The sequence below is a fragment of the Lutra lutra genome, chromosome 6 (assembly GCF_902655055.1).
Source record: "Lutra lutra chromosome 6, mLutLut1.2, whole genome shotgun sequence".
In the NCBI taxonomy this organism is placed as follows: Eukaryota; Metazoa; Chordata; class Mammalia; order Carnivora; family Mustelidae; genus Lutra; species Lutra lutra.
This window is the reverse complement of record NC_062283.1, coordinates 10,881,238-10,909,022: the sequence shown is the minus strand read 5'-3', so window position 1 is coordinate 10,909,022 and position 27,785 is coordinate 10,881,238. Positions and strand designations below refer to the sequence as shown.

At 43.2% G+C, this 27,785-nt stretch overlaps 1 protein-coding gene across 1 annotated transcript; it reads left to right on the top strand.

Moving 5' to 3' along the window:
* The first annotated feature begins 1,631 nt into the window (after nucleotides 1-1,631).
* Nucleotides 1,632-27,009, top strand: STMND1 (stathmin domain containing 1). Its single transcript, XM_047734217.1, has 5 exons — nucleotides 1,632-1,800; nucleotides 11,909-12,089; nucleotides 16,704-16,855; nucleotides 25,795-25,920; nucleotides 26,562-27,009. Exons 1-5 carry the CDS (start codon nucleotides 1,720-1,722, stop codon nucleotides 26,841-26,843), a joined length of 822 nt encoding a protein of 273 aa, XP_047590173.1. The 5' UTR covers nucleotides 1,632-1,719; the 3' UTR covers nucleotides 26,844-27,009.
* The last annotated feature ends 776 nt before the right edge of the window (nucleotides 27,010-27,785 follow it).

Below are 27,785 nucleotides of genomic sequence, written 5' to 3'. Positions count from 1 at the left end.
AAAAGGAAGGGAAGAGAAGGGGAGGGGAGGAGAGGGGAAGGGGGGGGAGGGGAGGGAAAAAAGAGAAGGGGAAGGAAAGGAAGGGGAAAGGAAGGGAAAGGGGAAGGGAAGGGGAAAGGGGAAGGGAAGGGAAAGGAAGGGAAGGGAAAGGAAAGAAAAGAGGGAAAGAAAAGAGGGAAAGGGAACGGATGGGAAGGAAACCCCTCTCACAGTTCATCCTGCACACTTTCATTAACCTTTCTCAAGAACATTTCATTGGTGTCTGTTGTGTCAGATTATTTTAGTCAAGAATTTTTCAGTTCCCAGTTGGACTATTTCATGGGACTTATTACAACCACAAGTTAATACTTTCAGATATGTTCCCCAAACACCATCTGAGCCTTGTTCCAACTTCACTCACAAATCCTTCAAGCTCCTTGCTCAATAACGATAATGCTTGGACTTGAGTTTTATCCCCTTTTCCCTCTCTCCTCAATTTTAGTGAAATGAAAACTGACAGGTAACTCCATCTAAGCAGTAAGGAGAGGCAATGGAATGAACTTAAATGCTATAATGTAAATGATCAGCTTCTTCTAACAGAGCTGACCGGTAATTTCCCCGCAAGGATTCAGAATTTTCACATTTCCAAGAATCCTTAGGAGAATCTTCCTGGTGGTGTGGATTCACGGACCCACTGAGTCAGGCCACCCTGTTCTTCATTCCAGATCCCACATTAACTAGCCTCCCCACCGTAGTGTGAATCAGTCAACCTCTCCCATCCCAGGTTTACAGCCTGTAAAACAAGGGGTTGGTAAACGGTGTCTACAATCCCTTTCAGCTTTTTGTTTTTAATTCTTGAAAGTAAAAATTAATTAAATTAGGACACCCCCCCCCAAAAAAAAGTAAAGAAAAGAAATCTAGCAAAGAACTTGTTGCTTAGCTGGGCGATCTTCCTGGTCTCCCCTTTTTAGTGGACAACACCATTTTACTTAATTCTCTGAAAACACCATGCCTCGCCGGGCACTCTCCTTACCACGTAACAGCTCATAAAACGCAGTCTCCATAAAAATGATTTGCATGACCCATTTCTCGGCTGCTGAGCTGTTCTGATCCTAATGCCTGGTTTTCTTCATGGTGTGCGTTTCTGTCTGCGTGACCGTCCGCCCCAGCTCTGCCTGGGACCCCGCCGTCGGGGGCTGTCGGGCTGTCTGCACTGCCCGCCCGACGGCTCGGGAGCTGCTCCTGCGGCCGGACTCCGCCGCGGCCTTGTGCGCGGTCCCCAGCGTCCCGGCCGGGAAAGGCTCCCACGGGGCCTCAGAAAGGAACAAATCGGAGGTCCCCGCAGGATGCCTTCACCCAGGGTATTTGAAAAACGAACTCATCCAGGCAGCAGGCTCCTCCCACCTCTCCCGTCCCTCTGCAGAGGGTTGCGATTTGCACCGTCTCTGTGGTTTAGACGCCTCGGATCTTGTTTCCAGTTACAAACACCCCACGGCCGCCCAGGTCCCAGGTCCGCGTGATGCGGTTTATTGTGGCAACAGTTCCGGGCAACTGCCCGGCTGCCGAGCGCCTCCAGCCCCGGCTCTCCGTGTGCAGGGGCGGGGGTGCAGGGCGAAGGGCGCAGGGGTGGGGTGCGGGGCGCTGGGGTGGGGCGCTGGGGTGGGACGCAGGGGCGCAGCAGGGAGCACCCCTCGGGGCGCACTGCCGGTCCGAGCGGAGGGGAAGCGCGCGGCGCACGGCATGGGCTGCGGACCTTCCCAGACTGCTGAGGACCAGAGACGCGTGCCCGCGCCCAGGAAGGGCTGGGAAGAGGGATTTAAGGTAAAACAAGCAAACCCAACAACAAGCGGACACGAAGCCCTTTGCCACGCCTGGGGGCGAGGGGCGACTGGAGTAGGCTGGGGCTGGGTCCGCCGGGGCCTCGCAGCCCTCCCGGGTGGGAGCCGCTGTGTTCACCGTGTTCACCTGCTGTCTTATCCAGGTCTCATCCAGCCTCAAGACTAGCTTTGAGAGCCTTTTGTGGTTCAAGAACTTGAGATGGTGATCACCCCCCAGGGCAGAGGACGGAGTAGAAGGTAGAGCTGTGCGTTCTGCCCAGAGCTGGGGTTGCTGAGGACTCTCAGGGGAGGGTTGGGGTGCGGGGGAGCTACCCTACTTTATTGGCTTCCGGAAAGTGGGCCTTTGAGAATTACTTAGAGCTCAAAGAGATCCTGGAGGCCTTCTCTCTGGCTGAGCCCTCCGGCTTACCTAACCCTGAGGACCCTGAGGCTGCACAGCTTGGTTGGGGGCAGAGCTGGAGATAGACTCTGATTTTCAAGAGTCTCATTCCAGTACTCTCTGCGCGCTCTCTCTCCTTCTCAAGGTTGCAAACCCCGTAATTCTTCTGGAGACATGAAGGGGATTTTTTCCCAGGGTGCGGCATGGAGGGATGAGGTCCAGGATTTCTTCCCATCCTCACCGCCGTCCGTATTGCACCAATGAAACTGGGAACCCGCAGAGCTATACCTTGGGGGGGGTCACCCAAAGATAATATTACCATATACTCTATCATCAAAAGCAGGACACTTTTAAGAGTGAAAAGGAACACTTAACAAATTTGCCATGTCCTGTTGGAGCCCATACAGTCTGCGGGAAACCAGGACTTAGGGTCACGCCTGCAAAAGGGCATTTTTGGAGCAGCTGTCTAAAGTACACACCTGTTTTTTAGCAGACAATGTACAAGATGCCATTTGGTGCCACTCGCAGCAGGTACTGTGTGTGGTACACAGGCCAGGCTCTTGGGGCACATCATTAGACAAACCAGAGACTCGGGCTTAGGACCTGGTGCCCACCCATCCTGACACGGTTTCTATTCCTTGACACTGTTCCTTTCTACCCCAGCTGTCTCTGTCTGAGTTTAGGGCCCTCTTACCTCTTATGGGCTCTTCCTGCCTCTCCCATTGGCGTCCTCCCTACCCCATCTGCCTCCCACCCACACTGCTACCTCTATTTCTAAGGAAAAATTCCCCAGAGTGTGCAAAACCCCCTACACATGGTCCCACTGGTCTTTCTAACATCATCTTGTCTAGTCCCACACACTTGTGGACTCCCGGGTATGCCGCAGGAACCTGCAGTGCTCCCTTCTGCCACTCATCAACACCGTCCATGCTGTTCCCCATGCCATTCCCCCTTCCTGGAATGCCCTTCCCAAGCTCCCATTTCCAGTTCACCTGAGGAATTCCTACTTACCTTCAGCACTGGGCCCAAACACTACTGCTGTGACACTCCTCACGTGGTAAATGTTTATTTAAAGCTCCTTCTGCCTCATAGATTAATTAACTTCTTGGAAACAATTTGGTCATCTTTATTACTCATTACTGCTTTGTGTTAATATACAGGAATACATTTCCCCCCCTCTCTCCAAAAACTGTATTAATGTGGGGTACATGGCTCAGTCGGTTAAGTGTCTGCCTTCAGATCAGGTCATAATCCTGGGGTCCTGGGATCGAGTCCCACATCAGACTTCCTGCTCAGCGGGGATCCTGCTTCTCCCTCTCCCTCTATCCCTCCCCACCACTTACGTGCTCACACCCTCTCTCAAAAAAATAAATACAATCTTTAAAAAAAAAACTATATTAACATGATTTAAAATATTAACCCATTGTGCTTTTATCTTTTTTGTATGAAAAATCTTTTTTTTTTTTTTTTTACTCTACTGGCATGATTACGAATAAGACTTCCATAGAAGGAAATTTCCGCTCCCTGTGTTTCTTATCTGGCCATTACCCTTTGTTTCATTTTGTGGTTATTACTGAAAATGATTTTGTTGAGCAGGGGGAGGATAGAGCAGGTGGAAGTGAAAAAAAAGCAATCCTTTCTGCATGTGAGATACACCGGGTTCTTCTAAGCCAAGCTTTCTCAGGCTTAGGAGGGTTTCTGTATTTCTCCCTGAATTCCCTGGGTATGAAAGTCATTGCGTCTCCACTGGATTTTTGTTCGGTTCTCCCAACTGGTTTCCCTGGGTCCTCCCTGCCCACCCCCACCTTCCTTCCAGTTCTTCCTCTTCATGACCTCCGGGGCAATCCTTCTAAAGCAAAACCTGATTATGTCGTCCTCTGGGGACAAAACAGTGACCAAGCCATCAGGTAGGCACACAAGTCAGTGGTCAAGAATGTCACCACCTCGGGTTGATTTCTGGGTTCACGGTGTGTTAGCAGTGTGACTTTGGTCAAGTTATTGAGCATCTCTGTGCTTGAGTATCCTTCTCTGCAACATGAGGGTACTACTGATACTAGTTATTTCATAGAGTTATTGACGAAGGTGAAATTCATGTGAAATGATCCTACCAACGCCTGGCACGGACTAAGTGCTTAATAGGAAGTAGTACAATTGTCGTTATCATGAGATAATTTATGGGAGATAAATTCCCAAATCCTTAGCACGTCTTACCAGCCATCCTTGAGCTGCCTCGGGTCACGTTCTCCAGCTTCGTCTCCTCCCACACTCAGTCATGGTCAAACCTCGCTCCTCGTTGCTCCCCAAACTCCTTCTGTCTCTATCTCCATGCTTTTGCACCTGCTGTTTATCCTGCTGTTTATCCTCCCTTCAAATCTTTCCTCTCCTCCTTGTTGGGCCACATAGCAAATATGTACCCATTTTTCACAACAACGTAAGACCCCTCTTCCTGCCCCTGCCCCTCCCCGCTACTGCCACCATGCTGGCAGAGTTGACCTTAGACCTTCTCCTACCATGTTTCAAAACATCTTACTGCATTTATTCATGTTCACGTTTGCCTCCATCCTGAGTTACTACCTTCTTTGTCTTTGCATCTCATGTGCTCACTACAGCACCCAATGCAGACAAGCACTAACGAACTTTTCTTGAGTGACTTTCATGTCCCTCCTGGCTCTTCCAACTCCTTGGTATCTTCTTGTGTCCTAGTCGCATAACTAGACTAACGACAGTCAGCAGGGAAGAAGTTCAGTATTAAAATAGCCGGAAAATTGACTCAGAGTCGACTCACGCCTGTACCTCCTTCCCCCCCCCCACCCAAGTACTTGACTTTGGAAATCTGATCCAGCAAAGGTGTGATTATTAATTAAACACTCTCTAGCTATCGGAGCAGTGCTGCTTTTGCTAACTTCCTAAATGCACGGGCTGAGGGTTCTGTAGTTCAGCGGTGTCCTTAAAATGAGATGAACGTGTTTGCTTGCATGAAATTTTTATGTTTCTTAATGGCACAACTTGAAAATATTCTGAATTGAACTTCCCAAGACCTGCCTACTGGCTTTCTCCTCATTTTTACCTTAGTCTAAAGGGGTAAAAAGACATGATAATAAAATAATGCCTGATAAGAAAAGCATGCGAAACTTTTCTCAGTTGGAGAAACATTCTTCTGTATAATGAACTCCGAGTTTCTGGCTTATTATGAAAAGGAACAGATTAGATTGGAATAGACAATCTCTATAGACCCTTCACAGTTTTTCCCTAGGCTTTGACCAGAAAGGTCTTGTTTATCATCAAAATAAAAGGGACCAAGTGGCTTCTTCCACTTCAGATTCTTTTTTTTTAAAGATTATTTATTTATTTATTTGCAGACAGAGATCACAAGTAGGCAGAGAGGCAGGCAGAGAGAGGAGGAAGCAGGCTCCCCTCTGAGCAGAGAGCCCAACGTGTGGGACTTGATCCCAGAACCCTGGGATCATGACCTGAGCCGAAGGCAGAGGCTTTAACCCACTGAGCCACCCAGGCGCCCCACCACTGCAGATTCTTACAAGATGATATTTCTGAGTGGTTTTTAGTGGGTTGCTATTTGTTTTTCTATTCATTAGATGTAAACTAGAAAAATCAAATTTTGAAGAATGCATTTTCCCTATATGTCTGCAAGACAAATATATTTATAAAATGCATCTGCCAATCACGTGATTTAAGGTTTCAGCTCAGTGGAGACTTGACAAGTGACTCCTTCCAAAATGTTTGACAGATGCATTTCCCAAAAGCTTTAGAACACAACCTATGGTACCTCCAGACCCAAAACAAACAAAACACAAAAACCAACTCTGTCTGTAGTTAAAAGTGATATCCTTGGGGCGCCTGGGTGGCTCAGTGGGTTAAGCTGCTGCCTTCAGCTCAGGTCATGATCTCAGGGTCCTGGGATCGAGCCCTGCATCGGGCTCACTGCTCAGCAGGGAGCCTGCTTCCCTTTCTCTCTCTCTGCCTGCCTCTCTGCCTGCTTGTGATCTCTCTCTGTCAAATAAATAAATAAAATCTTTAAAAAAAAAAGTGATATCCTTTTTGGAATACTGATGATTCTCATGCATCCCATTAGCTTAGAATTCTCGGCTTTTCAATTCTGTCTATAATGATAAGATTTTATCCCTAGGACAATGCAGTATAAAATAGAATTGATACAAAATATAGAAACATATTGATTCCATACTTCTACCACAACTTCATCTCAAGGAAAGGATAAAACCTTCCACCCACCTCCCCACCCCCTCCCCAGTACCACGGCAGATAGCCTTCTCATTGGTGTGAAAATATAAACCTTGCATGCATTATAAAGAACAAGAAATCTGTTTCACCATATCCCCGAGGGGCATAGACAGAATTAATTTGTAAATATCATTGGTCTTTGAACTCTGTCTATTCTCAAGTCTAGATTATGAAATTGGGTTAGAATTTCCAGAATGTGTTGCATATAGATAAGATATTTGAAAGGCAGTCCCAGCTTTCCGAAGAGAAAAACCTTACATTTCTGCCCCGGAAACTGAAGGCTGGTATATGTTATTTTATGTCAAAAGATTGTGTTTCTTCTATTACCATTTAAGCTTTGGTTACTAACAGAGCTTAAAGGCAGACTGGAAGTAAGCATAAATGGATGAAGATCCTTGCTAAGGTCTGGGTTCGTGGCTTTGATGAAGCCATTGGGAGATCATGAGGGGTTAAATATACTTAAATATACTTAAATATACTCTGATTTGTTGACAGCAAAATATCTTTGTGAAAAGCCACCTTAGAGACTGAGAAATTCAAATTTGCTCTCAGCCCCAATATGGGCATTTTGTTTGTTGTGTTTAAATTTGTCAGGGTCTCTGATGGGAAACGTTCGATGGCAGAATTCATCCCAGTGTTTCACTCGGTGCCTTCCTAGCTTCAAAAAATGGAAGGGTCTGAAAAACAACACAAAGTTGTAAAATCACCTGTCTTACCATCACTGCAGATAATTGGTTTTTCATAGTTTATTTGGAAAGAGGGACAAGAATACCTAATACGATCTTTGCTTTACCTTCAGCATGAATTGTGAGCCCCTGAAAAAGCATCAGATTTTCCTTTTCCTTTGTTATATGTAACAATATGTGTTTATATATATGTGAGAAATATGGGTGCATAAATGTGTGTGTGTGCATGTGAGAGAGAGAGACCCTGTCTGATATCATAAGATTATTATTATATGATAAAATAACAGTATGTCCTATCTATAAAGACTTTTCCTGGGTCAGCTTACTGTACAGGGACTGCACAACAGTAACTGTGTCTGTGCAGAAAGACAAATGGAGAGAGAAAGAATAAGCATATAGTTGCTCTCGTGCTTTCTGTGTCTGCCATTTGTATTTTAGATCGATTGACTTTTTGTTCGCTTACTCTTTTGTTTATTTGGTTGGTCACTTTTCATACTTTCCGGTGTTGTCTTGAAGCACAGAACTAATTAACTCTCGGCACGATGAAGTGATGTTGATTTAGCTGGAGTGATCATACTATGTTAGGATGGGGATGAGAAGCTATGTGAGTCTCCCTATGAACATAGAAGAATCCCTAATTGAATGACAAGAACCTGGTGCGGGTTGGAGCTGCCGTGACCTACCGACTATGATTTCTACTTAGCCTCTGAGGGATTTCAAAGCACTTTGGAGAGATTCCAGAAAGTGAACAAATGTGCTTAAGTTTTTTTTTTTTATTTGTATGATTTTTATTGTGAGAGTACCAGGAGTTTCATGCTGATGTCCTATTTTTCTAAATTGAATTTTCCCAAAGGAAATGCTTTCTCTTGAGTCCCTGAAGTTGTAACTTTGAACCAGAGAGACCTCCCTCTTTTAAATGGAAGTTCTGAGAAGTGTGCTGTCTTCCTTTCTAATGTTTCTGGGCCCATCTCTTTCCCCCAGGTTCATCGCCACCGTCCTAGTTCATGTTCAATCAGATCTCACTTGGGCAACCGCGATCATGTTCACCGACCGCCCTGCTCTGTCCCTTCCTTGCTTCCTTCCACTCCTCTAGTTTGCACTAACCCCAGTGACTTTTCTAAAAACACACTCCTGATCATTTTATTTTACTTCCATGTACAGAAATCCTATGAAGGATTCCTGGTCGCATTTAAAATAAAATCCCTTTCCCACCTCAACACCTACCCCTCTCTACCTCCACCTGTTTCTGCGTCCCTGAAAAAATTCAAGTTCATACGCTCACAGTGTTGTTTCATACCCCTTTTCCGTGTGTGCTTTGTCTCTGTCTAGAGTGACCTTTTCTTCTTGCCCACTGAAAGCTCATTAATCAAGACCCAATTCAAGAATCTTCTCTTCTTCAACATCTTCTGCTGCCCCAGCAAAATACAACATGGTGCTAGTGTTGCAGGGCATTGCTGGAAATAGTGGGGTTTAGAGGTAGGATCCTGGGGACCTCTGAATACTCAGGGGAGAAGAAGAGCACCCCGTGGGCCAACAATGTGAAATCAGTAGACATGAGAAGAAGACCCAGAGGACAATACTCAGAGAAGATGCTTATGTTCTTAGGTCTTCTGGGGACACCGAGGAGGCTTCCTCTGGTATGTGTGTCTTAGATGCAGAAGAGGTTGGCCAGTCAACCCAAGCAAGGAAAGAAGAGCCAGTGCTGAGAGGGAGGGGGCAGAGGAGTTTAGAAGGGATTGGAGAAAAAGTCTTCCTGAACAGACCGATATAAGAACACATTGCCTCTCCAAATAAATGACAGTTCTTTAAATTGAATTAATTTACCTTTTAGAAAAACTCACTACATTTTTTTTCTTACTTTTCTTCTTTCTCTGTGGGACTAAGATTTGACATAGACCAGCATTTTGGAGTCACTGGTTTATTAAATCACATATGGGCCCCTTTGTACCATGTCTTGACCTATTTGCAAGTGATGGAATTGTAGTATGGAGAAATCGATATTCTTAAAAGGAAAAGGTGAAGTTGTAAGCCAGTGCAGGATTTATGGACGACACTCTGGAGACCCATATTCATAAAAAATGTGTACATCTTTGGACCCAGCATGTCCACATCTAGGGACGTGTTCTCTTGGAGTGATTGGGTGAGTTCACACTAATGTCTATGCACAGATATATGCCGGCACTGTTCCTTATATTGAAAACATATATAGAATCACATATATAAACAGATGTAGAAACACCTAGATGGCCATTGGTAGAAATTGATTAAACAAGTTGTGACATATTACATAAAAGACCACACTCTGGTCGTCAACTAAACGACCGCTCCCCAACATTAAGTAGAATAAGGTAAATCGAAAAAGAAAAAAAAAAAGAATGAGGTAAATCTGTAATCTGTATACACTGACCTACATACACTGATATATAGTATATACATTGGGTACACTAATGTCTCTGATACATTGTTAATGAAAAAAACAGGTTACAGAAATATAATACAATATTATTTAATGTATAACCTAATTTATTTTATTCACAAGTAGCTTTATTAAAATACAATCCACATGTCATACAACTTGCCCATTTAAAATGCACAATCCATAGTCATCACCACAATCTAATTTTAGCGCATTTTTATACTCCCCACAAAAGAAACCACTATCCATTAGAGGCCAGTGTCCACGTCCTAAGCAACCACAAAATCTCTACTCCATTTCTATTAATTTGCCTACTCCGAATGTTCGGTAAGTGGACCGCTCTTTGCGTCTGGCTTCCTTCAGTCAGCATAACGTTTCAAATGTCACCTACATAGCAGTGTACTTGAGGACTTTATTTCTTTTTATTGCTCTATAGTATTCTTTGGTCTGGATGGACCACATTTTATTTATCCATTCATCAGTTGATGGATATTTGGGTTGTTTTTACTTTTTTAGATATTACGAATATGAATTTTGAACATTAGTGTGCAAGGTTTTGTGCGGATATATGTTTTCATTTTGCTTGGGTATATATACCTAGAAGAGGAATTTTTGGATCAAATGCTAACTCTCTGTTTGGCTTTTTTTTTTTTAAGATTTTATTTATTTGAGAGAGAGAGATACCTCGTGCACAAGCAGGGGAAGGGGCAGAGGGAGAGGGAGAAGCAGGCTCCCTGCTGAGTAGGGAGCGCAATGTGGAATCATGAACTGAGCTGAAGGGAGATGCTGAAACACCTGAGCCCCCCAGGGACCCCTCTGTTTGAGTTTTTGAGAAACCCTCAAACCGTTTTCCAAAGTGGCTGCACCATTTACATTTCCAGGGCACTGTACAAAATCTCCAAATTTCCCCACATCCCTGCTCACACTTATCATGGGGTTTTTTCCTTATAAGTCATCCTGGTGGATGGGCGGTGGTATCTCCTTCTGGTCTGGATTTGCATCTCCTTAATGACTAATGATACTGAACATCTTTTCATGTGCTAATTAGCCAATTCCAATTTGTCTTTAAAGATTCTATTTCTTTCAACAAACACATCTGTGACATTAAATACTGAGATGTTAATAGTGCTTTTGTCTAGGGATTGGTGCTTACTTTCTACTGTGTTTCTGTATCATTCAGGTTCTACCAAAAGAACAGAACCAGGATTATGGCTGGCTGTTTGGCTGGCTGGTGAGATAGATAGATTACAAGGAATTGGCTTTTGCAATTGGGGTCTGGCTAGGTTAGTCCAAAATCCACACAATGGCATAAGTGGTCAGAAAGGACAGGTTGGGGTTGAAAGTTCAGTCCACAGAATGAACTCCTCCTTCCTCAGGAAAACCTCAGTTCTACTCTTAAGGCCTTCAACTGATTGGATGAGGCCCACCCAGATTATCAAGGATACCCTCTTTTACGTACTGATTGGAGGCATTAACTACATTTACCAAACACCTTCACAACAATGCCTAGGTTCTGTTTGATGGAATAACCATGCTATAGACTAGCTTAGTTAACTCATAAAACCGATCATCACCAATTTCCCGCTGTATTATTTATTTTTACATAAGTCTGTATTACATTTTTAATCAGCAAAAACAATAAAGATACTTTCATTTTTTAAAAAAAAAGACTTTTTTACACTGCAGTATCTTTACTTTTCACACTGGATGGATGTGTTCATCTTGGCGTCGCGCGGGTGCCCAGCATGGTAGCGTGTCCCTGACAGATTGCTAGCAGATACTGTATCCATTTCTATCGCTGCTATGACAAATTATCATACCCTTGGTGACTCGCTACAGCACAATTTCACTCTCTTCCCATTCTGGAGGTCTGAAGTCCAAAATCAGTTCCACGGGGCTCAAGTCAACGGGTTGGCGGGCTGGTTCCTTTCAGGGACTGCAGGAAAGAATCCTCTTCCTTGTGTGTCCCAGCTTCTAGAGCTGAATTCCTCCCATTCCTCGGCTGGTGGCCTTTCCTCTGTCCGCAGCTGATAGCATCTTCAATGCTTCTCGGCTTTCCGGGTGCATCCCCTTCTCCACTTCTGTAGCCTCCTCTCCCTCCGCCTCCGTCTCATAGGGACCCTCGTGGTTACGCCTGGGTACTCCAGGATCACTGAGCCCACTCAGGGTCCTTAAACGCATCACACCCACATGCAAGCTAATATCTCCAGGGAGCTGTGGCCAGTCAGCCTCCACTACAGGTACCAGTCGGCTGAATATTCGCAAAGCAGACCTTGTGATGTTGTTTCCGTCTTCCAAGAGACCATCTTCCAAGAAATCTTGACTCTCACACGGAACCATTCCCTTTTTACAGGCTGATGTCGGAGGGACTCATTCCAGGGAGGACGGCAGGCCCCAGAAGGAATCTGTGGTACCCGAGGACACTGGGAGCAGCCCCAACAGCCCGGAAAAACAGACTCCGTTGGGAAGCTTACCTGGAACCATACCAGAAACCTCCCCAGCTCTTAGTGAAAAAAACAGAAGAATAAATTCAGGTAATGGCCCTCGTTTATATGAATCTCCACAAAATACTGTCTCTCTAAATATGTTGTATAACATATGTTAGCAACCCTTTTATCAGTTTTCTGGACTAGGCAGTGTTCCACATGGCAAAGACCCCATCTCTGAGACACGAGGATGGAGCCTCAGGCCTTCATTCTGTGAATAAATAATGCTAACCATTAATTTTCTTGTAGATGAAGTGATTAAAACCATCTTGATTTTTTCCTTCTTTTTTTTTTTTTTTTTTTTTCAAGCAAGGAGCCCTTGCTCGTGGTGAGAAACAGACCTTAGGCTTTGGTTACATTCCTGTAGACTTCTGCCATGTTCCCACCTTTCCAAGAGAAAGTTCTCATTTGTAAAAATATATGCAGCCTCCATCAAACTGTTCCCCTGGTGTCTTCCATCCAAAGGATCAGCAAATATACAAAACAGTCATCTTTCAAAAACACAGAAGAAGTCATTATGACCTGGTGTGCTCCTTAGAAACTATTTTGACTTTTCCCGTGGTTGGTCTTGCTTTCCTTGAGTTACCTACACCCCCCCCCCCGCCCCCACCAACTCCCAGGGTTGATTTAAGAATGCCTAGTTACACTTTATCAGCCTCTGAAACAAATTGAACTCAATAGAACTCAAGGAAAAGTGCTCTGTTTTATTGGAGGGAAAGGCTTTCGTGTCATTCCTGACTGCTGTCCTTTTTTCCCAAGGCACATGTTAGAGCTAGAAGATAGATGGGTTAGTAAATGAGATTCTTCTCCTTGGACTTTGGGGGCACACTCTCTTTATAATAGATTTCATATTAACCTTCACCTTGTGGGTCTGATGTGAGGTAGGAGATGGGGGATACAGCTGGGAGGCCTCCCCTCTCTCTCTCTGTGTCTGGCCAACACGTACATTTTTTTTCTCGATGATAATTCTGTTGATGGGAATCCCTCCTAGACTGCGACACGGATTTTCAATGTCTATGGTGCTACAGACGGCAGACCGTCAGGGGCACGGGGACGCAGGGGTACCCTCAGTCAGTCTGTCCAGCGGGGTAATGCTGACAGACACACCAGCCTGGGGAGGGAGTGAATTATTAAAGCAGGTGTTCCAAGATGTGGTGTAAATTAGTTTCCAGGAAAGCCATTCCCACTGAATGAGTAAGAACCAGTGCCCTACGCTTTGTATCTGTTCTCTGCCCAGTTTCTCCTCTGTCTCTTTTCTGGATCCCTGATCTGCCCATCTTTAGAGTATATTTGTTAAAAATTTCAAGCTTCACACTAACATTTCCTGTCTTTCCTTAAAAAAAAAAAAAAAACTTCCTTTAGTTGGGGGAAATCAGAGGGGGAGACAAACCATGAGAGACTTCGGACTCTGAGAAACAAATTGAGGGTTTTGGAGAGGAGAGGGGTGGGGGGTTGGGTGAGCCTGGTGGTGGGTATTAAGGAGGGCACAGATTGCATGGAGCAATGGGTGTGGTGCATAAACAACGAATTCTGGAACACTGAAAAGAAATAAAATAAAATGAAAAAAAAACTTATTATTTTGAATAATTTCAGATTTGAGTAAAGTTGCATAAAACAAAGGATACCTGTATTCTTTCCCCTAGATTCCCCAAATGCTAACATTATACCACATTTGAATGTGATATAATTACAGGAATCACAGTCCCTCTCTCTCCCCCCCTTCCCTCTCGCTCACTCTCTCTTTCTCCCTCTCTCTCTCTCTCTCTCTCTCACACACACACACACACACACAGGTTTTTTCTGAGAGCAAATTGCAGACATAATGACACTTTATTCTGAAGTACACCAGTATATGTTTCCTGAAACAAGGGTATTCTCTGCATAATCACAGGACAAGGATCACAATCAGCAAATTATCCCTTATGCAGTACATATCCCATTTGCATATTCAAATTTTATCCATTGTCTCACAAATGTCCTTTATAAATAAATTTCAGGTTCAAGATCTAATCCAGGATCACATGGTTAATGTCGACATCATGCAGTGTTTTTCTCCTTTAATTTGGAGCCAGTCCCTCAGCTTTTCTTTGTCTTTTATCAGATTGAGGTGTTTGGAGACATAAGCCATTACTTTACAGAAACTTCCTCAGTTTGTGTCTGGCTGATATTTCCTAATGATTAGCTTTGGGTTATCCATTTTTAGCAAAAATACCAAAAATGATATTATACCCTGCTTAGTACATCAAATCAAGGGTCATGCGATACCTGTATTTGACCTTTATTGCTTTTTCTTTGCCTTACAAACGTTTTTTAATGTAAAATTTATCAATTTTCTTCTCTAAATCTGGAATTTGAGTCATAGTTAGAAAGGCTTTCCCTACGTCAGAGTTAAACACGAATTCACCTACATTTTCTTGTACAACTTTACTTTTGACACTTACAAAGAATTTCTAGCCTTGTGAGAAAACACTAATCTGTACCTTAACTGCATAGGAAACAGACCCATATGTTTAGTATGAGGTCAAATTTGTAAAAGTAAAATTGGACATATCAATAACGGTAATCTCTGAATGATAAGAGGATGGGCATTTTTCTTTTCTTTTTTCTTCTTTTCTATACTTTCCAAGTTTACTCTGATAACCATGTGTGACTTTCATAACCAGAAAGAGGGGTCATGTCACTTTCCAACATCCCCCCAATTGTCTTCAGCATCCTAAGAAATCACGAGGATTAGTTGCAAGACCTCCATAGTGCAGGGGTTTCTTTGTAGGCTGATCACTGTCAATGTCAAGCCAGTATTTTGGACCCAGAAAAATAATTAATTGAGACAGTTCATTAATTTTATTTCATAATCATTTTAATAATTGAATAATTGTATCATGTTAGTGACAGTCATCAACTATGATGTTCTCTTTAGACACATCCTGAGACAGAAATGGACCACACAGTGGTCCTTGGGGAAGGAGGGCACCGAGGTGGCAGAGAACTTGGGGATTGAAGTCAGACATTCTTGGATTCAGACCCTAGTTGGTTCTCTTCCTAGCCATGTCTCCTTCAGCAAGTAAATTCGCCACTCTCATAGAGTTTATACAATAGGGATGATAATACCTCTCTCACAGAATTCACAACATTACAAGGGACATCTGGGTGGTTCAGTCCATTAAGCATTTGCCTTTGGCTCAGGTCATGATCCCAGGGTCCTGGGATCAAGTGCTGAGTCAGACTCCCTGCTCAGTGGGGAGCCTGCTTCCCCCTCTCCCTCTGCCCCTCCCCACCGCTCATCAGCTCACTCTCTCTCTCTCTCTCTGACAAATAAATAAATAAAATCTTTTTTAAAAATTCCCAATGTTACAAAGTATATAAAGGACATAAGATGGTACCAGGTACCTAAGTGCTCAGTAAATAGTGACTACTCTATTGACCCTTCCAGATAAGATCACCTTCTAAAAGAAAAAAAAATCCCCTTAATTCTTTGAAGAGGTTTTACCTCTAACTTTTTATTAAATTTTTCTCTATCATTTCAAGCTTTAGTTTACTAGTTTACCTACTTGAAAGACATGCTTTACCGCTCTGTACCGAAAGCTGTATACAGCTCTTTAAAGTGAAAATTGAGTCTATTTCAAACACACGGAAGGTTAGAAGGCACAGCACTGGATGAGAAATGAGATTATCAACAATTTGCTGAAGTTACTTGCAGCGGTCTTATAACAACAAGGTGAATATTCTGATGGGAGAAACATCTCACTGGCAGGTGTGTGTGCCTGTGCGTTTTTTCACCTCTTCCCACTGCAAATCCATGAAAACTGTCTTTGTTAACCAGTGAGGGTAGAAATTTTCATAAAAAGACTCTGTCCACTAGATGGAATGATTCATGTTACCATCAGGACTTCCCGATGATTGCAAAACAGAAGAGAGCCCATTCCTGAGGACTCCTCCCCGCACCTTTGTTTAATAATGGGAATCCATAAGGACAGATGTTTGCTTGCGTATTTGTAGAAATGGGTGATTTCGAATGGGGGGGGTCTCTCTCATCAGTGCGGTTTATAAAGGCTCCCCGAGAAACTGTTTCGGTGCCATTTTCGGAATCGATCGTAAAAATGTAGCTGATACCGCTTGACTTCAATTGTGATTTAGTTCAAAGTCTCTTTTCAAAAAGGCATACTCTTACTTACATAGCTTTAGCAGATGGCGTCACTGGAAACTCAAGGTTGCAGAACTAGAAGTCTCTTGGCAACATCCCACTGTTTATCCTTTGTATACAAAGCATAGAAACCAAACTGCAACTCAGAGGAGTCACTGAAAGGATATCTCCTTCTTAACTGTGCTTCGTAATTAGCATAGAGAACCCATGTAGTCATACTCAAGTGTATAAGTGTTGTTACAACAAAAAAGTAGTACATAGCAGCACATGAAAGACTTTTTGTTATGTTAATACAGGGCTTGCTAAGTAAACTGTATATTCTGCTGATGTGTATCCTCTGTAAGGACATTCAGAATTTGAACTTCAAATGATTCAAAGATTTATGTAATTGACACAGATACGTAGGTTAGAGTGTTGAGACTAAGATTTAGTTAAGTGATGTCATTTGTAAGCATCCACTTAGCATCTGATTGATAAAATGTTCATGTTTACATTTCTATTCCTTCTTTCTTTCCCTATAGATCTAGTGATGGATGGATTAATCCATAAACCCCAACCCCTAAAGACCCAAGAGCGACAGAAGTCATCGGATATTCTGGAGGAATTAATTGTCCAAGGAATAATACAGAGCCACAGCAAAGTATTTAAAAATGGAGAATCCTATGATGTCATGGCAAGTAACTCCATAATTAACATTAGCTTATAGTTTAAAATAGCTATAGAATAGGATCGATCACGAATTACAGTCTCCAAACTCTTCAAGGCACCACGCAGATTGTAGCATTTAGCTAAGCCAGTTTTTTCTCCCATAACTTATCTCTCCTGTCTACACATCACCCTTCTCTCAGGAAGTGCCTAAATCATTTTTTCAAGCTCATATATTTATTATCAGGTCCAATGATATTATCTACGTCCAATGTGAGGCTTGAAACACGACCCCAGGACCAAGAGCTTCATGGTCCACTGACTGAGCCGTCATGGTACCCCAAGAATGCCCTAATCATCAATGATTAATGAAGCCAGTAAAACATCTTGGATTTTACTGAATTTGAGAGACAGTTATCCCTGTTGAATAACCTGCCTTCATTCTTTGAATAATTTTTGTTAAGCCTTAGCTATGTACTAGGTATTATGACTATAAACTGGAATCCAATTTCTATAGTAGGAAAATACACCTAAATGCCAAAGCTAGAATACATAAGCTTCCATACACACTAAGGTCCAACATGAGGAAATAAATACAATGATAAAAATCTTCATACTTTTTTTTTTCTTTATTGATTCATCTTGACAAACTGATCATCGTTTTTCCTTAGTGTGGGCAGTATTTTTACTTAGATTTTAACTGGTTGTGAGCCAAGTCTTGAGTCCTTCATTTTTTAATAAGTTCTAGCTAAGCCCCTGAAGAGGATGGCAGGTGGTGTTGTTGTGGTTTTCGTCTGTTTTCTTGTTTGTTTGTTAACCAAAGCTCCCAGGCAGCCCTCCATCGTCCTAGAAAAGATGAAAAGAAGAATTGAGAAAGAAAAGAAGCTTAAGGAGAAATGAGTAAAAAAGAAAAGAAAGACATAAAAATGATGGAAATAGGGACCAGAAGGAACATTTTTTTAAAGAGTTTATTTATTTATTTATTTGACAGAGAGGGAACACAAGCAGGTGAGTGGGAGAGGGAGAAGCAGGCTTCCTGCTGAGCAGGGAGCCTGATCCCAGGACCCCCAGATCATGACCCAAGTGGAAGGCAGACACTTAAGGACCGAGTCACCCAGGCGCCCCACCAGAAGGAACATTAAGGGCTCTGGATGGCTGCCCATCTTGGTCTTGTAGGGAAAACAACCAACTGGGAGTAAAAAAGATGCATTATTTAAATTAAGTTTGCCACCTCGACCAAGTCACTTAAGTGTTTGAATAAAGATAATTTCCTTCTCTGCGTGTAGGAAATGCTGAGAACTCATGAATAAAAGCCAAAGTGGCATTCTCTTTTGAAGAAGGAAAATACGAAGGTATTTGGGGAAAAGAGAAGAGATTGCTAAACCTCATGAATGATATTATCAGGTTGCCAGGAGTAAGAAGGTGTAGGGGGCAGGGGAAGGTAAAAATACATTATATAATGGAAAAGATAATGTCAGTGTAATGACAGTTTACATCTGGGCGACAGTATTGTGATACGAGGCACTTTAGGATACTGTATCTGATATGAAAGTACTAGAAGATGGGTCTTTAACATGGAAAAGCAGGGGGGAGAGATTCTTTTCTAGCTGTAAGTGAGTCTCTGGAGGTCAGAAAAAAGGAAGGTGTGTCAAAAGGAAAAAGACAGGAGAGCGATCTGGAGAAGGATGGATTGTGGAAACTTTGAGTAGCGAAGCGATGCCTTCTTTAGGGAAATGCTGTAGAACCCTGATGCTAACAGCAGTGGGAACAGCATTAAAATGTTGGTCAGAGATGAATGAGTTCAAACTGAGACCTTACAAGGGCACCAGCAGGGTTAAGTAATATCAACTAAATCATGAAAGAAATGTATCTATTGAAGAATGAAAACTATGGGCTTGACCTTCAATAGCATCATTAGGTGAGCCCCAGATGAAGACTGCGTTTATATTATAGAGAAATTGAATGATTATCAGGAACCTAGCTGGACTGTTCTCAAAAAAGATCTGAAGTTGACGGGACCACAGAGGTAGGCAAGAATAACACATTTCGTTTCTTTTGTTTTTTGCTTTGTACAATGTCCCGGTATAATCCAGACTTGCAACAACACAGCTGTGTGTTTTATTGCCTAGGGCTGTGGTCCTAAACTTGGCTGCACATTCGAGTCACCTAGAAAGCTTTCAAAAAATCCCAGTGCCCAGGTCCCTCCTGGGACTAGTGGCTGGTGGGGGAGCCCTGGCTATAGTGTCCCTAGGTGATTCTGGTGGGCAGCCCAGGCAAAGAACCACTGCCCTGGGGTTTCTACCAATGTGGACACAAAGCCTTCAAATTCATCATAAAGCTGGAGAGGGTTAAAGCTTTTGAAATTGAATTCCCCCATTCATTATGAAAAAGAATTCTAAAGTATTCCTGAAAATATGTTATAATATTATGTATATATTAACAGTATAAAAATACAATAAATATATAATATATTAATATTATAATTATTCAATATTGTATTAAAATAATAAATTACAATGTTATATAAATATATTATTATAACTATAATATGTAAAGGTATTTTATGTATTATATTATAACTATGATTATTATTATATGTTATATGTAATTATATGATTATTATTATAATGCCATAACACATTTTCAGGTAGAGAACTAAGGGTATACCCAGGAACATATGGAAATGAAGGAGAGATACAATTTGTCAGTATCTCAGGTAAAGTCTCTCAATTCAGGCGTAGCTGAGAACATATCAGACACCAGGGGTCTTAATATTTTAGGAAAAGTTAGGAGCCAATGTAAAAAGATGAGTGAATACTGAAAGGGGAACATACTAAGAACGGAAATATTGTTAGACAGTTCATATTTTTAACTATCCAATATCTAATAATAGTTAATTGGATCATACTTTTATTTATACTATCATACTTAATTAGATAGTTAATTGAATCATACTTTTAACTCTCCAATATTTAATAATATTTGTTGAGGGGAAAAAAAAAGAACAGATGATAAAATTAGCTAAAAAAAAAAAAAAAACCAAAAGGGATGTTAATATCAGCAGTTACTAGGATGTGATGAAGCCAATGAGAAATTGTAATACAATTTCTTCATCGATCCCAAAGATATCATTTAAATCAAATATTAGGGGGAATGGAATAATAAACGTGAGAATACTGGGGCACCAGGGTGGCTCAGTGGGTTAAGCCTTTGCCTTCGGCTCAGGTCATAATCTCAGGGTGCTGGGATCAAGCCCCGCAGCAGGGAGCCTGCCGTCCCCCTCTCTCTGCCTGCCTCTCTGCTTACTTGTGATTTCTGTCAAATAAATAAAAATAAAATCTTAAAAATAAATAAATAAATAAATAAATAAATGTGAGAATACTTTAAAAACAAGACTTCTCATGTAGACCAAGTGTATAAATATAAGGGAACGTTAGATCTGACCCCTTCTGCAATTCGGTTCTCATGTAGAGGGAAATATAAGAAAAGGTTGTGTAAAGTGAGGGTCTTCCACTCATCTGCTGAATTGGGGACCCCCTCTCCATGGGCCAGTCTCTCTCTGGAGGTCCACAGCAGTATCTGTCCCCCAGAGGGCCCCATTCATCTTTTTTTTTTTTCTTAATTTTTTTCATTTTCTTGTTGGCAAATACTACAGCAGTTTCATAGTGACCCCCTCTCCCAGATAACATGCTTTCCAGCAGATTCATACAAATAGAATTTTACCCTCACTCAGAAGGAATTACAATGATATGTAAGGTAAATACCAGACTAAGTGAATCTTTCAGTATACTTTAAAACATTCTAAAGAGCCTTAAGTGGCTTATTATAAATATGTACGGACTTTATATACACATGAAACTATGTGTCTGGTTGGTATGGATCTCTACAAGAGTTGTAATGGGCTCTCATTTATCCACCTCGGCATTATCCACTTGAGATGTTTTTTCTCCCAAACTCCTTTCCCCCCATCCCTTAGGCCACCCACGGTCTCCAAACACAAGATGATTTCTCCATTGACTCCTTCTTCTGTGGCCAAAGTTGACTCCCTCCTCCGGGTCACTTCTGCCCTTGGTATCCTTCAGAAGAGTGAGGGAGTTGGTTATCTTGCCTCAGAGTCTCTAATGTTATTTGTTGAACCTCACGGGGAGTTTTTTTAAGGAGGAGGATGCGGACTGATAAGATAAATGTCAGCCAACGCTGTGGCCTGGCTGGGCTGTCTCACAGGGAGGGAGTGGGACTGCGGGAAGCTCCGACCCATTCTGTGCACACAACTCTGGTGACAGAACTTAGCCAGGGTAGTTCATCTGTGGGTCAACAGTTACTTTGGGAGGCTCTGAGGAATGCACAGTGGCTGCAGGAAGAATTATATATATACAAGCAAGGAGGGCTGAAAAGATCCAAACCTTATCACACCGTCTTTGGGTGGGGCAGTCCTCTGCTGGTGTTCTTCTTTTTTTTTTTTTAAGATTTTATTTATTTATTTGACAGACAGAGATCACAAGTAGGCAGAGAGGCAGGCAGAGAGAGAGGAAGGGAGCAGGCTCCCTGCTGAGCAGAGAGCCGGATGCCGGGCTCGATCCCAGGACCCTGGAATCATGACCTGAGCTGAAGGCAGAGGCTTAACCCACTGAGCCACCCAGGCGCCCCCTCTGCTGGTATTCTGAAAGAAAATCATTGACCTAGCAACTTCTATTGGTTTTAAAGTTGATTTTTTTTTTTTTTTAGTTTCTATGACTCACTCCTCTCTGAGTGTATCACTGTTATTTTCAAGCGCCGAGAGTTGGTAAATCCTGGTTTCAGGAAATCCAGTGGGAAAGAATACAGATACTTTCCCTTTCAAGTAGTCTTTCAAGGCTTTTATTTCAATCGTCAGACTCGGGAAAGGATGAGGGCTGCACAGGGAGTTTCACTTCCGGAAGCAGGAGGAAGTATTTGATTTTGTACGTATGGTCTGGGATAAAGCCACAGGAAGAATCCACCCAGACCAGAAATCCCAAGTATCTCAGAACTACTGTCTACGACTTTAGTCAAGATGCCGACTCCCGTGGGAAGCCTCAGAGAGTCTTTCTTCACTGAATCTGGGATTACTATTGCATGTTCTTTTAGCCCTCTGTGAGTGAACTTCCCAAAAAAACTGTTTTCATACTAATTTCACAGTATCTTTAGCTGAACCACTACAGCAAGAACGTCCCTCTTCACAGAAAATGGCTTTTGCCAGCAGGGAGCCTGAGAGCCAATTGTCATAAAAATAATATAGTGATGGGGGAGGGGGAGCTTGCTTTGACAGACATCCCACGGTTTTCATGTAGTGAAAAACTTCTCACCACATAAAACTGTCTGATGGCTGTAACTGTGCCAAAACTTCAACAAATGTTTCCTTCTAAAAGGCTTTCCGAGAATCATGGTTTTTAAAGCTGGAAGGAACTCTAGTGGTCCTCAGCATCCTCACTATTTTTACGTGAGAGAAAACAAGAATCCAAAGAGGTGACTTGTCTCGGGTGATACTATGGGTATCAGTGGTCTACAGGTTAAAGCCCAGGCCTCCAGCTGGCCTCCGGGATTCAGGTTCCCATTCCCACCCTTCAAGACAAATACTGTAACTTGGTGATGATTCTGTGGGCTGTCACTGAAAAAAGTCACCGCTTGAAGACAAGAACAGACATCTCTCCAAAGACATCCAGATGGCCAACAGACACATGAAGAGATGGTCAACATCACTCATCATCAGGGAAATACAAATCAAAACCACAATGAGGTATCACCTCAGACCTGTCAGAATGGCTAAAATCAAAAACACAAGAAACCACAGGTGTTGGTGAGGATGTGGATGAAAAGGAACCTTCGGGTACTGTTGGCGAGAATGCAAACCAGTACAGCCAATGTGGAAAATAATATGGAGGTTCTTCAAAAAGTTAAAAATAGAACCACCCTAGGATCCAGTAATCGTACTACTGGGTATTTACTCAAAAAAATACAAAAACACTAATTCAGAGGGATACATGCTTCCCAGTGTTTATAGCAGCATTATTTACAGTAGCCAAACTATGGAAATGGCCCAAGTGCCCATTGACTGATGAATGGATAAAGAAGACGTGGTGTAAATACACAATGAAATATTCCTCAGCCATCAAAAAGAATGAAATCTTCCCATTGGCGACGGCATGGATGGAGCTAGAGAGTATAGTACTAAGCGAAATAACTCTGAGAAAGACAGATACCATATGATTTCACTCATATGTGGAACGTAAGAAACAAAACAAATGGGCAAAGGGAAAAAAAAAGGAGAGAGAAATAATCCAAGAGACACTCTGAACTATAGAGAATAGACTGATAGTTATTAGAGGGGAAGTGAGTAGGGGTGGGGGATGGAGATAGGGGAAGGGGATTAAGGAGGGATTAAGTTGTGACGAGCACTGGGTGTTGTATGGAAGTGTTGAATCACTCTATTGTACATCTGAAACTAATATTACACTGTATTTTTACTGTACTGGAATTAACATTTTTAAAAACTTCATTTAAAAAGTCACTCCTTTCACTGAATGAAATGTAATTACCGTTTCCTGAGTGATTACTGATACCTCCTTCAAAGAGAAAATCCTGTGAAATAAGTATTATTAAACCCATTTTTAAAGAGATGAAAGCAAGGTTTACAGAACTGAAGAACTCAGGCAAAAACACACTATGGCCAAGCCAGGTCTTAAACCTAGGTCTGTCTGAGTCTTGGTTTGGTATCTTTTTCTATTGTGTTAGACCTCTTCTCTGTTGGACGTATTTTCAGCATGGGCAGTCTTATAGTATAAAGAGACAGTCTTTTAGATATTACAATGTATATCACTAGTTCCCTTTCTTTAAAAGTCTTTAGAGATGGGGCACCTGGGTGGCTCAGTTGGTTAAGTGTCTGCCTTCGGCTCAGGTCATGATCTCAGGGTCCTGGGATCAAGCCCCACATCAGGCTCTCTGCTCAGCAAAGAGCCTGCTTTCCTCTCTCTCTCTCTCTCTCTCTCTGCCTGCTGCTCTGCCTACTTGTGATCTCTCTTTCTTGGTCAAATAAATTTTAAAAATCTTTAAAAATAAAAAATAAAAAAATAGAAGTCTTTAGAGAAATTACCTAGGACAAATCAGTTTATTTATAATGAAACCCCAGAGTTCACTGGGACCTTCCCCAGTTGTCATAAATCTATATATTCTGACCTAGAAGGATGTCCATCGTAAATTAAGAGAAGAAGGCAAATTGCAGAGCCTGGTGAGGGTTTAATCTTATTTACGTTTGGTTTAACATTACAGATGTACTACACATACATATGTATATAAATATATGCACATAGAGAATTCTGGCAGGACACATACCAAACTCTTTAAAATAGTTCATGCTGACGAATACAACTGGGGACCAGGTGGTTTAAACAGAAGCCTGGGAAACTATTTCTGTATTGCTTTACTTTATCATGACCAATGTATGTTATAAAAAATTATTTTTAGGGGCACCTGGGTGGCTCAGTCAGTTAAGCTTCTGCTTTCAGCTCAGGTCATGATCTCAGGGTCCTGGGACTCAACCTTGCATGGGTGTCTACACAGTGGGGAGTCTGTCTCTCCCTCTCCCTCTCCCTCTGCCCCTACCCCTGCTGTGCTCTCTCTCACTCCCTCAAATAAATAAATACAATAATTTTTTTAAAGATTTTATTTATTTATTTGAGAGAGAGTGAGAGAGAGCATGAGCGAGGAGAAGGTCAGAGAGAGAAGCAGACTCCCTGTCGAGCTGGGAGCCTGATGCGGGACTCGATCCCGGGACTCCAGGATCATGACCTGAGCCGAAGGCAGTCGTCCAACCAACTGAGCCACCCAGGCGTCCCATAAATACAATAATTTTAAAAATTAATTTTTGGGGCGCCTGGGTGGCTCAGTGGGTTAAAGCCTCTGCCTTCGGCTCAGGTCATGATCCCAGGGTCCTGGGATTGAGCCCTGCATCGGGCTCTCTGCTTGGCTGGGAGCCTGCTTCCCTTTCTCTCTCTCTGCCTGTCTCTCTGCCTGTCTCTCTGCCTACTTGTGATCTCTGTCTGTCAAATAAATAAATAAAATCTTTAAAAAAGAAAACCCTTTACAATCTTACTTTTTTATAAGTAAAAATTAATCAGAAAGTCATTATCCCATCACTTTAAACTCCAGAAAGGGTAGTCAGTGACATGAACTAGTCAGGGATTTTTCCTAACGTCATGAAAACATTCTCGAAGTCTTCTGACAGCAAAGGCCAGCCCAGGGTCGCTGCTCAGTAATTGTTAATTCTCTCCTCTGTGAGACCCAGAGTACTAAAACCCTATCTCGATCCGAAATGAAAGGCATTTGTAACCTGCGGCATTTACAAAATTATCAGATTTAACTTTTTATTTTTACCTTGAACTACACATTCATCACTCGTCTGCCTCCTTTCTCTGCCTTAGGTTTCTTCTCCAGAATATTTTCTTCTCCTGAATCCTCTTGCAGCTCCCGAACATCCTTGCATTCTTTGATGGGTTTCAGGAAGAGCCTGTTTTTGTCATTGGTTTGGTTTTTTTTTTCCTAGACATCTAATAGACCTTTTTTTTTTTTTTAAGATTTTATTCATTTGACAGACAGAGATCACAAGTAGGCAGAGAGGCAGGCAGAGAGAGAGGAGGAAGCAGGCTCCATGCTGAGCAGAGAGCCCAATGTGGGGCTCGATCGCAGGACCCTGAGACCATGACCTGAGCCGAAGGCAGAGGCTTAACCACTGAGCCACCCAGGCGCCCTAGACCTTTTTTTTTTAATTATTATTTTTTAGGACTTAGTTCTGTTGTTCCCAGCATTCACATGGTGGTCTTTAACTCTGCCAACATACCTGTTTAGATTTTTAGGACTAACCTTTTACACCGTGTGCATGCCACCTCTCCTGGATCTCCCCTCCACCCCCTGAGTAATGTCTGTTTCTCCCTTTTGAAAACTGTCTTCCTCCAGGTGAACACGACGCCACTGAGAAAGCCGCCAGCCAGGCTGAAGAAGCTTAAGATCAAACAGGAAGCAAAGGCTTTCACAATGAATGAGCTGGAGGAGAAGATGCGGGCAGTGGAGAGGCGCAGGAAGGTCCCCCAGCTCACCCCTGAGCAGGGCTGCCTGCTGACAGTGCACCCACATAGGCGTTTCCTAACCACTGATTTAGGGTTCAGATCAAGTACTGTAGTGATCTGTAGGCTTTCTGGGCTGTCTGTGTCATTTTCCTTTCATTCTCTTTGTGGGGTGCAGGAGTAAAGTATCCTGAAGCTGGCTGAATGCTGGCTCCATCCAGGTAGCCTCAGGAAACACTGTTCACTTCTGAGTATGGGGTCTGCTTCATAGGGAAAAAGAAAACCTCAGCTGGAGTGGGGGTGGGAGGAGGCGTCGGGGGCAGGGGAAGAGGGCAGGAGATAAGGGGAGGCCTTGCAGAGGACACCGGGTCTCCATCACCCTGTGTCCCGCATCCTGCTGGAAGCAGCTTTCACAGCTGTGGGCTGCCAACCTCTGCCTCCATCTCCCTACCTGGCCGACCTCTCCTTCCCCTACCTGGGAGAACAAAGGCCACCCAGAAGCTCCAGGAGGGGAGGGACTGTGTCTGTCCTCAGCAGTGCCTCAGCCTGTGTTTGTGGAGTGACTGAATGATGGCACAGCCCAGCCATGCAGGTTCATGTCAGGAATAGGCACAAGGAAGTTATCTGGGCTCATTTTGCTTCTTTAATACTGCTTTTCAGACTAAAGAAGAAGACATAAGAAAAAGGCTAAGGAGTGACCGACTTCTGTCCCCGGCCAGTCACCCGGGTGTCGCGGAACCGGGTGGGGCTGAGGTTCCCTTTGCCAAAGGACCCCACGAGGCGACTTCTGCCCCCTTGGAGCCAGCACACCTTCAGGGAGCAAAGCCCTTGAAGAGGAAGAACAGCGATGCAGCCTCCTGTGGAAGGAGCTTCAGTTGTGAAAGCCTCGGGGTGGTGGAGTCAGACCGGTCCTACAACCAAGCAGAAGATGCCTTTGAATGAAGCCATCTTCCGTGAAGTGCGTGAAAAGGCGAAATTCCCCCCAGCTGGGACCATCCTCGTCGGTCGCTGTTGTGCTTTCTGGCGGCCTGACCTCACCCCGCTGGGACGCGCCGTGGGCGGAGGGATGGTTGTGTAACCTGCAGGGGCTGAGCCGAGCGGAGGAAATGAAATGCCGACGCTAGCAAAAGGGATAGCTTCCATATGATGCAGTTGGCATCCTCCTCCAGGGTGGCTTCGAACATCGTGAAGATGTCTTGATGAATACTTTCCAGCCTACATCACCCTGCCTGTGCCAGATGAAACCCTTCTCTTTGGCTCTGGGTCCTTGGCTATGCCCATCCTCTGAGGGTCCCTTCAGACCAAATGCGAGGATGTGTATTCTGTATTTTCATGATCTGTAGGCTTCTTATCTGTAGAGTTTAGTTATTTCGTTTTTAACTCTCTTTGTGTGGTGAGGGATTAAAGCCATACCTTGAAGCTGGTTAAATAATAGTTTCATGCATATTAGCTTAAGCTAGCAATATCCAATTCTTGAGAATTAAGTATGAAAAAAGAAAAAACTTCTCTTGGGTGTAGGGGCTGGGAGGATGTCCAGGTGGCGGGGGTGGGGGGGATGGGGGGAGGGGCTCTGGGAGGACACCTTCATGTCAGTGCCTTACTTCCCTGTGGGCTCTCTGAACTGAGTTTGCTGGCCCTTATCTTACTGGAATTAGGCTCGGTTCTTCCCTCCGCTTTACCATCCACATCCAATCACTGACCAGGTCAGATGCATCTCCATTCTGAAGATCTCCCCTCCCTTGTCACCACTCAACTATCATTTAACTGAATCACAACTTTTGTTGCTCTTCCAACCACAGTCCTCTGGTTAAAACCCTCTCTTGGCCTGCGTTCACTGTCATGATAGAGTCCAGACTCTTTTCCATGGCTGGTAAGGATCTCTGC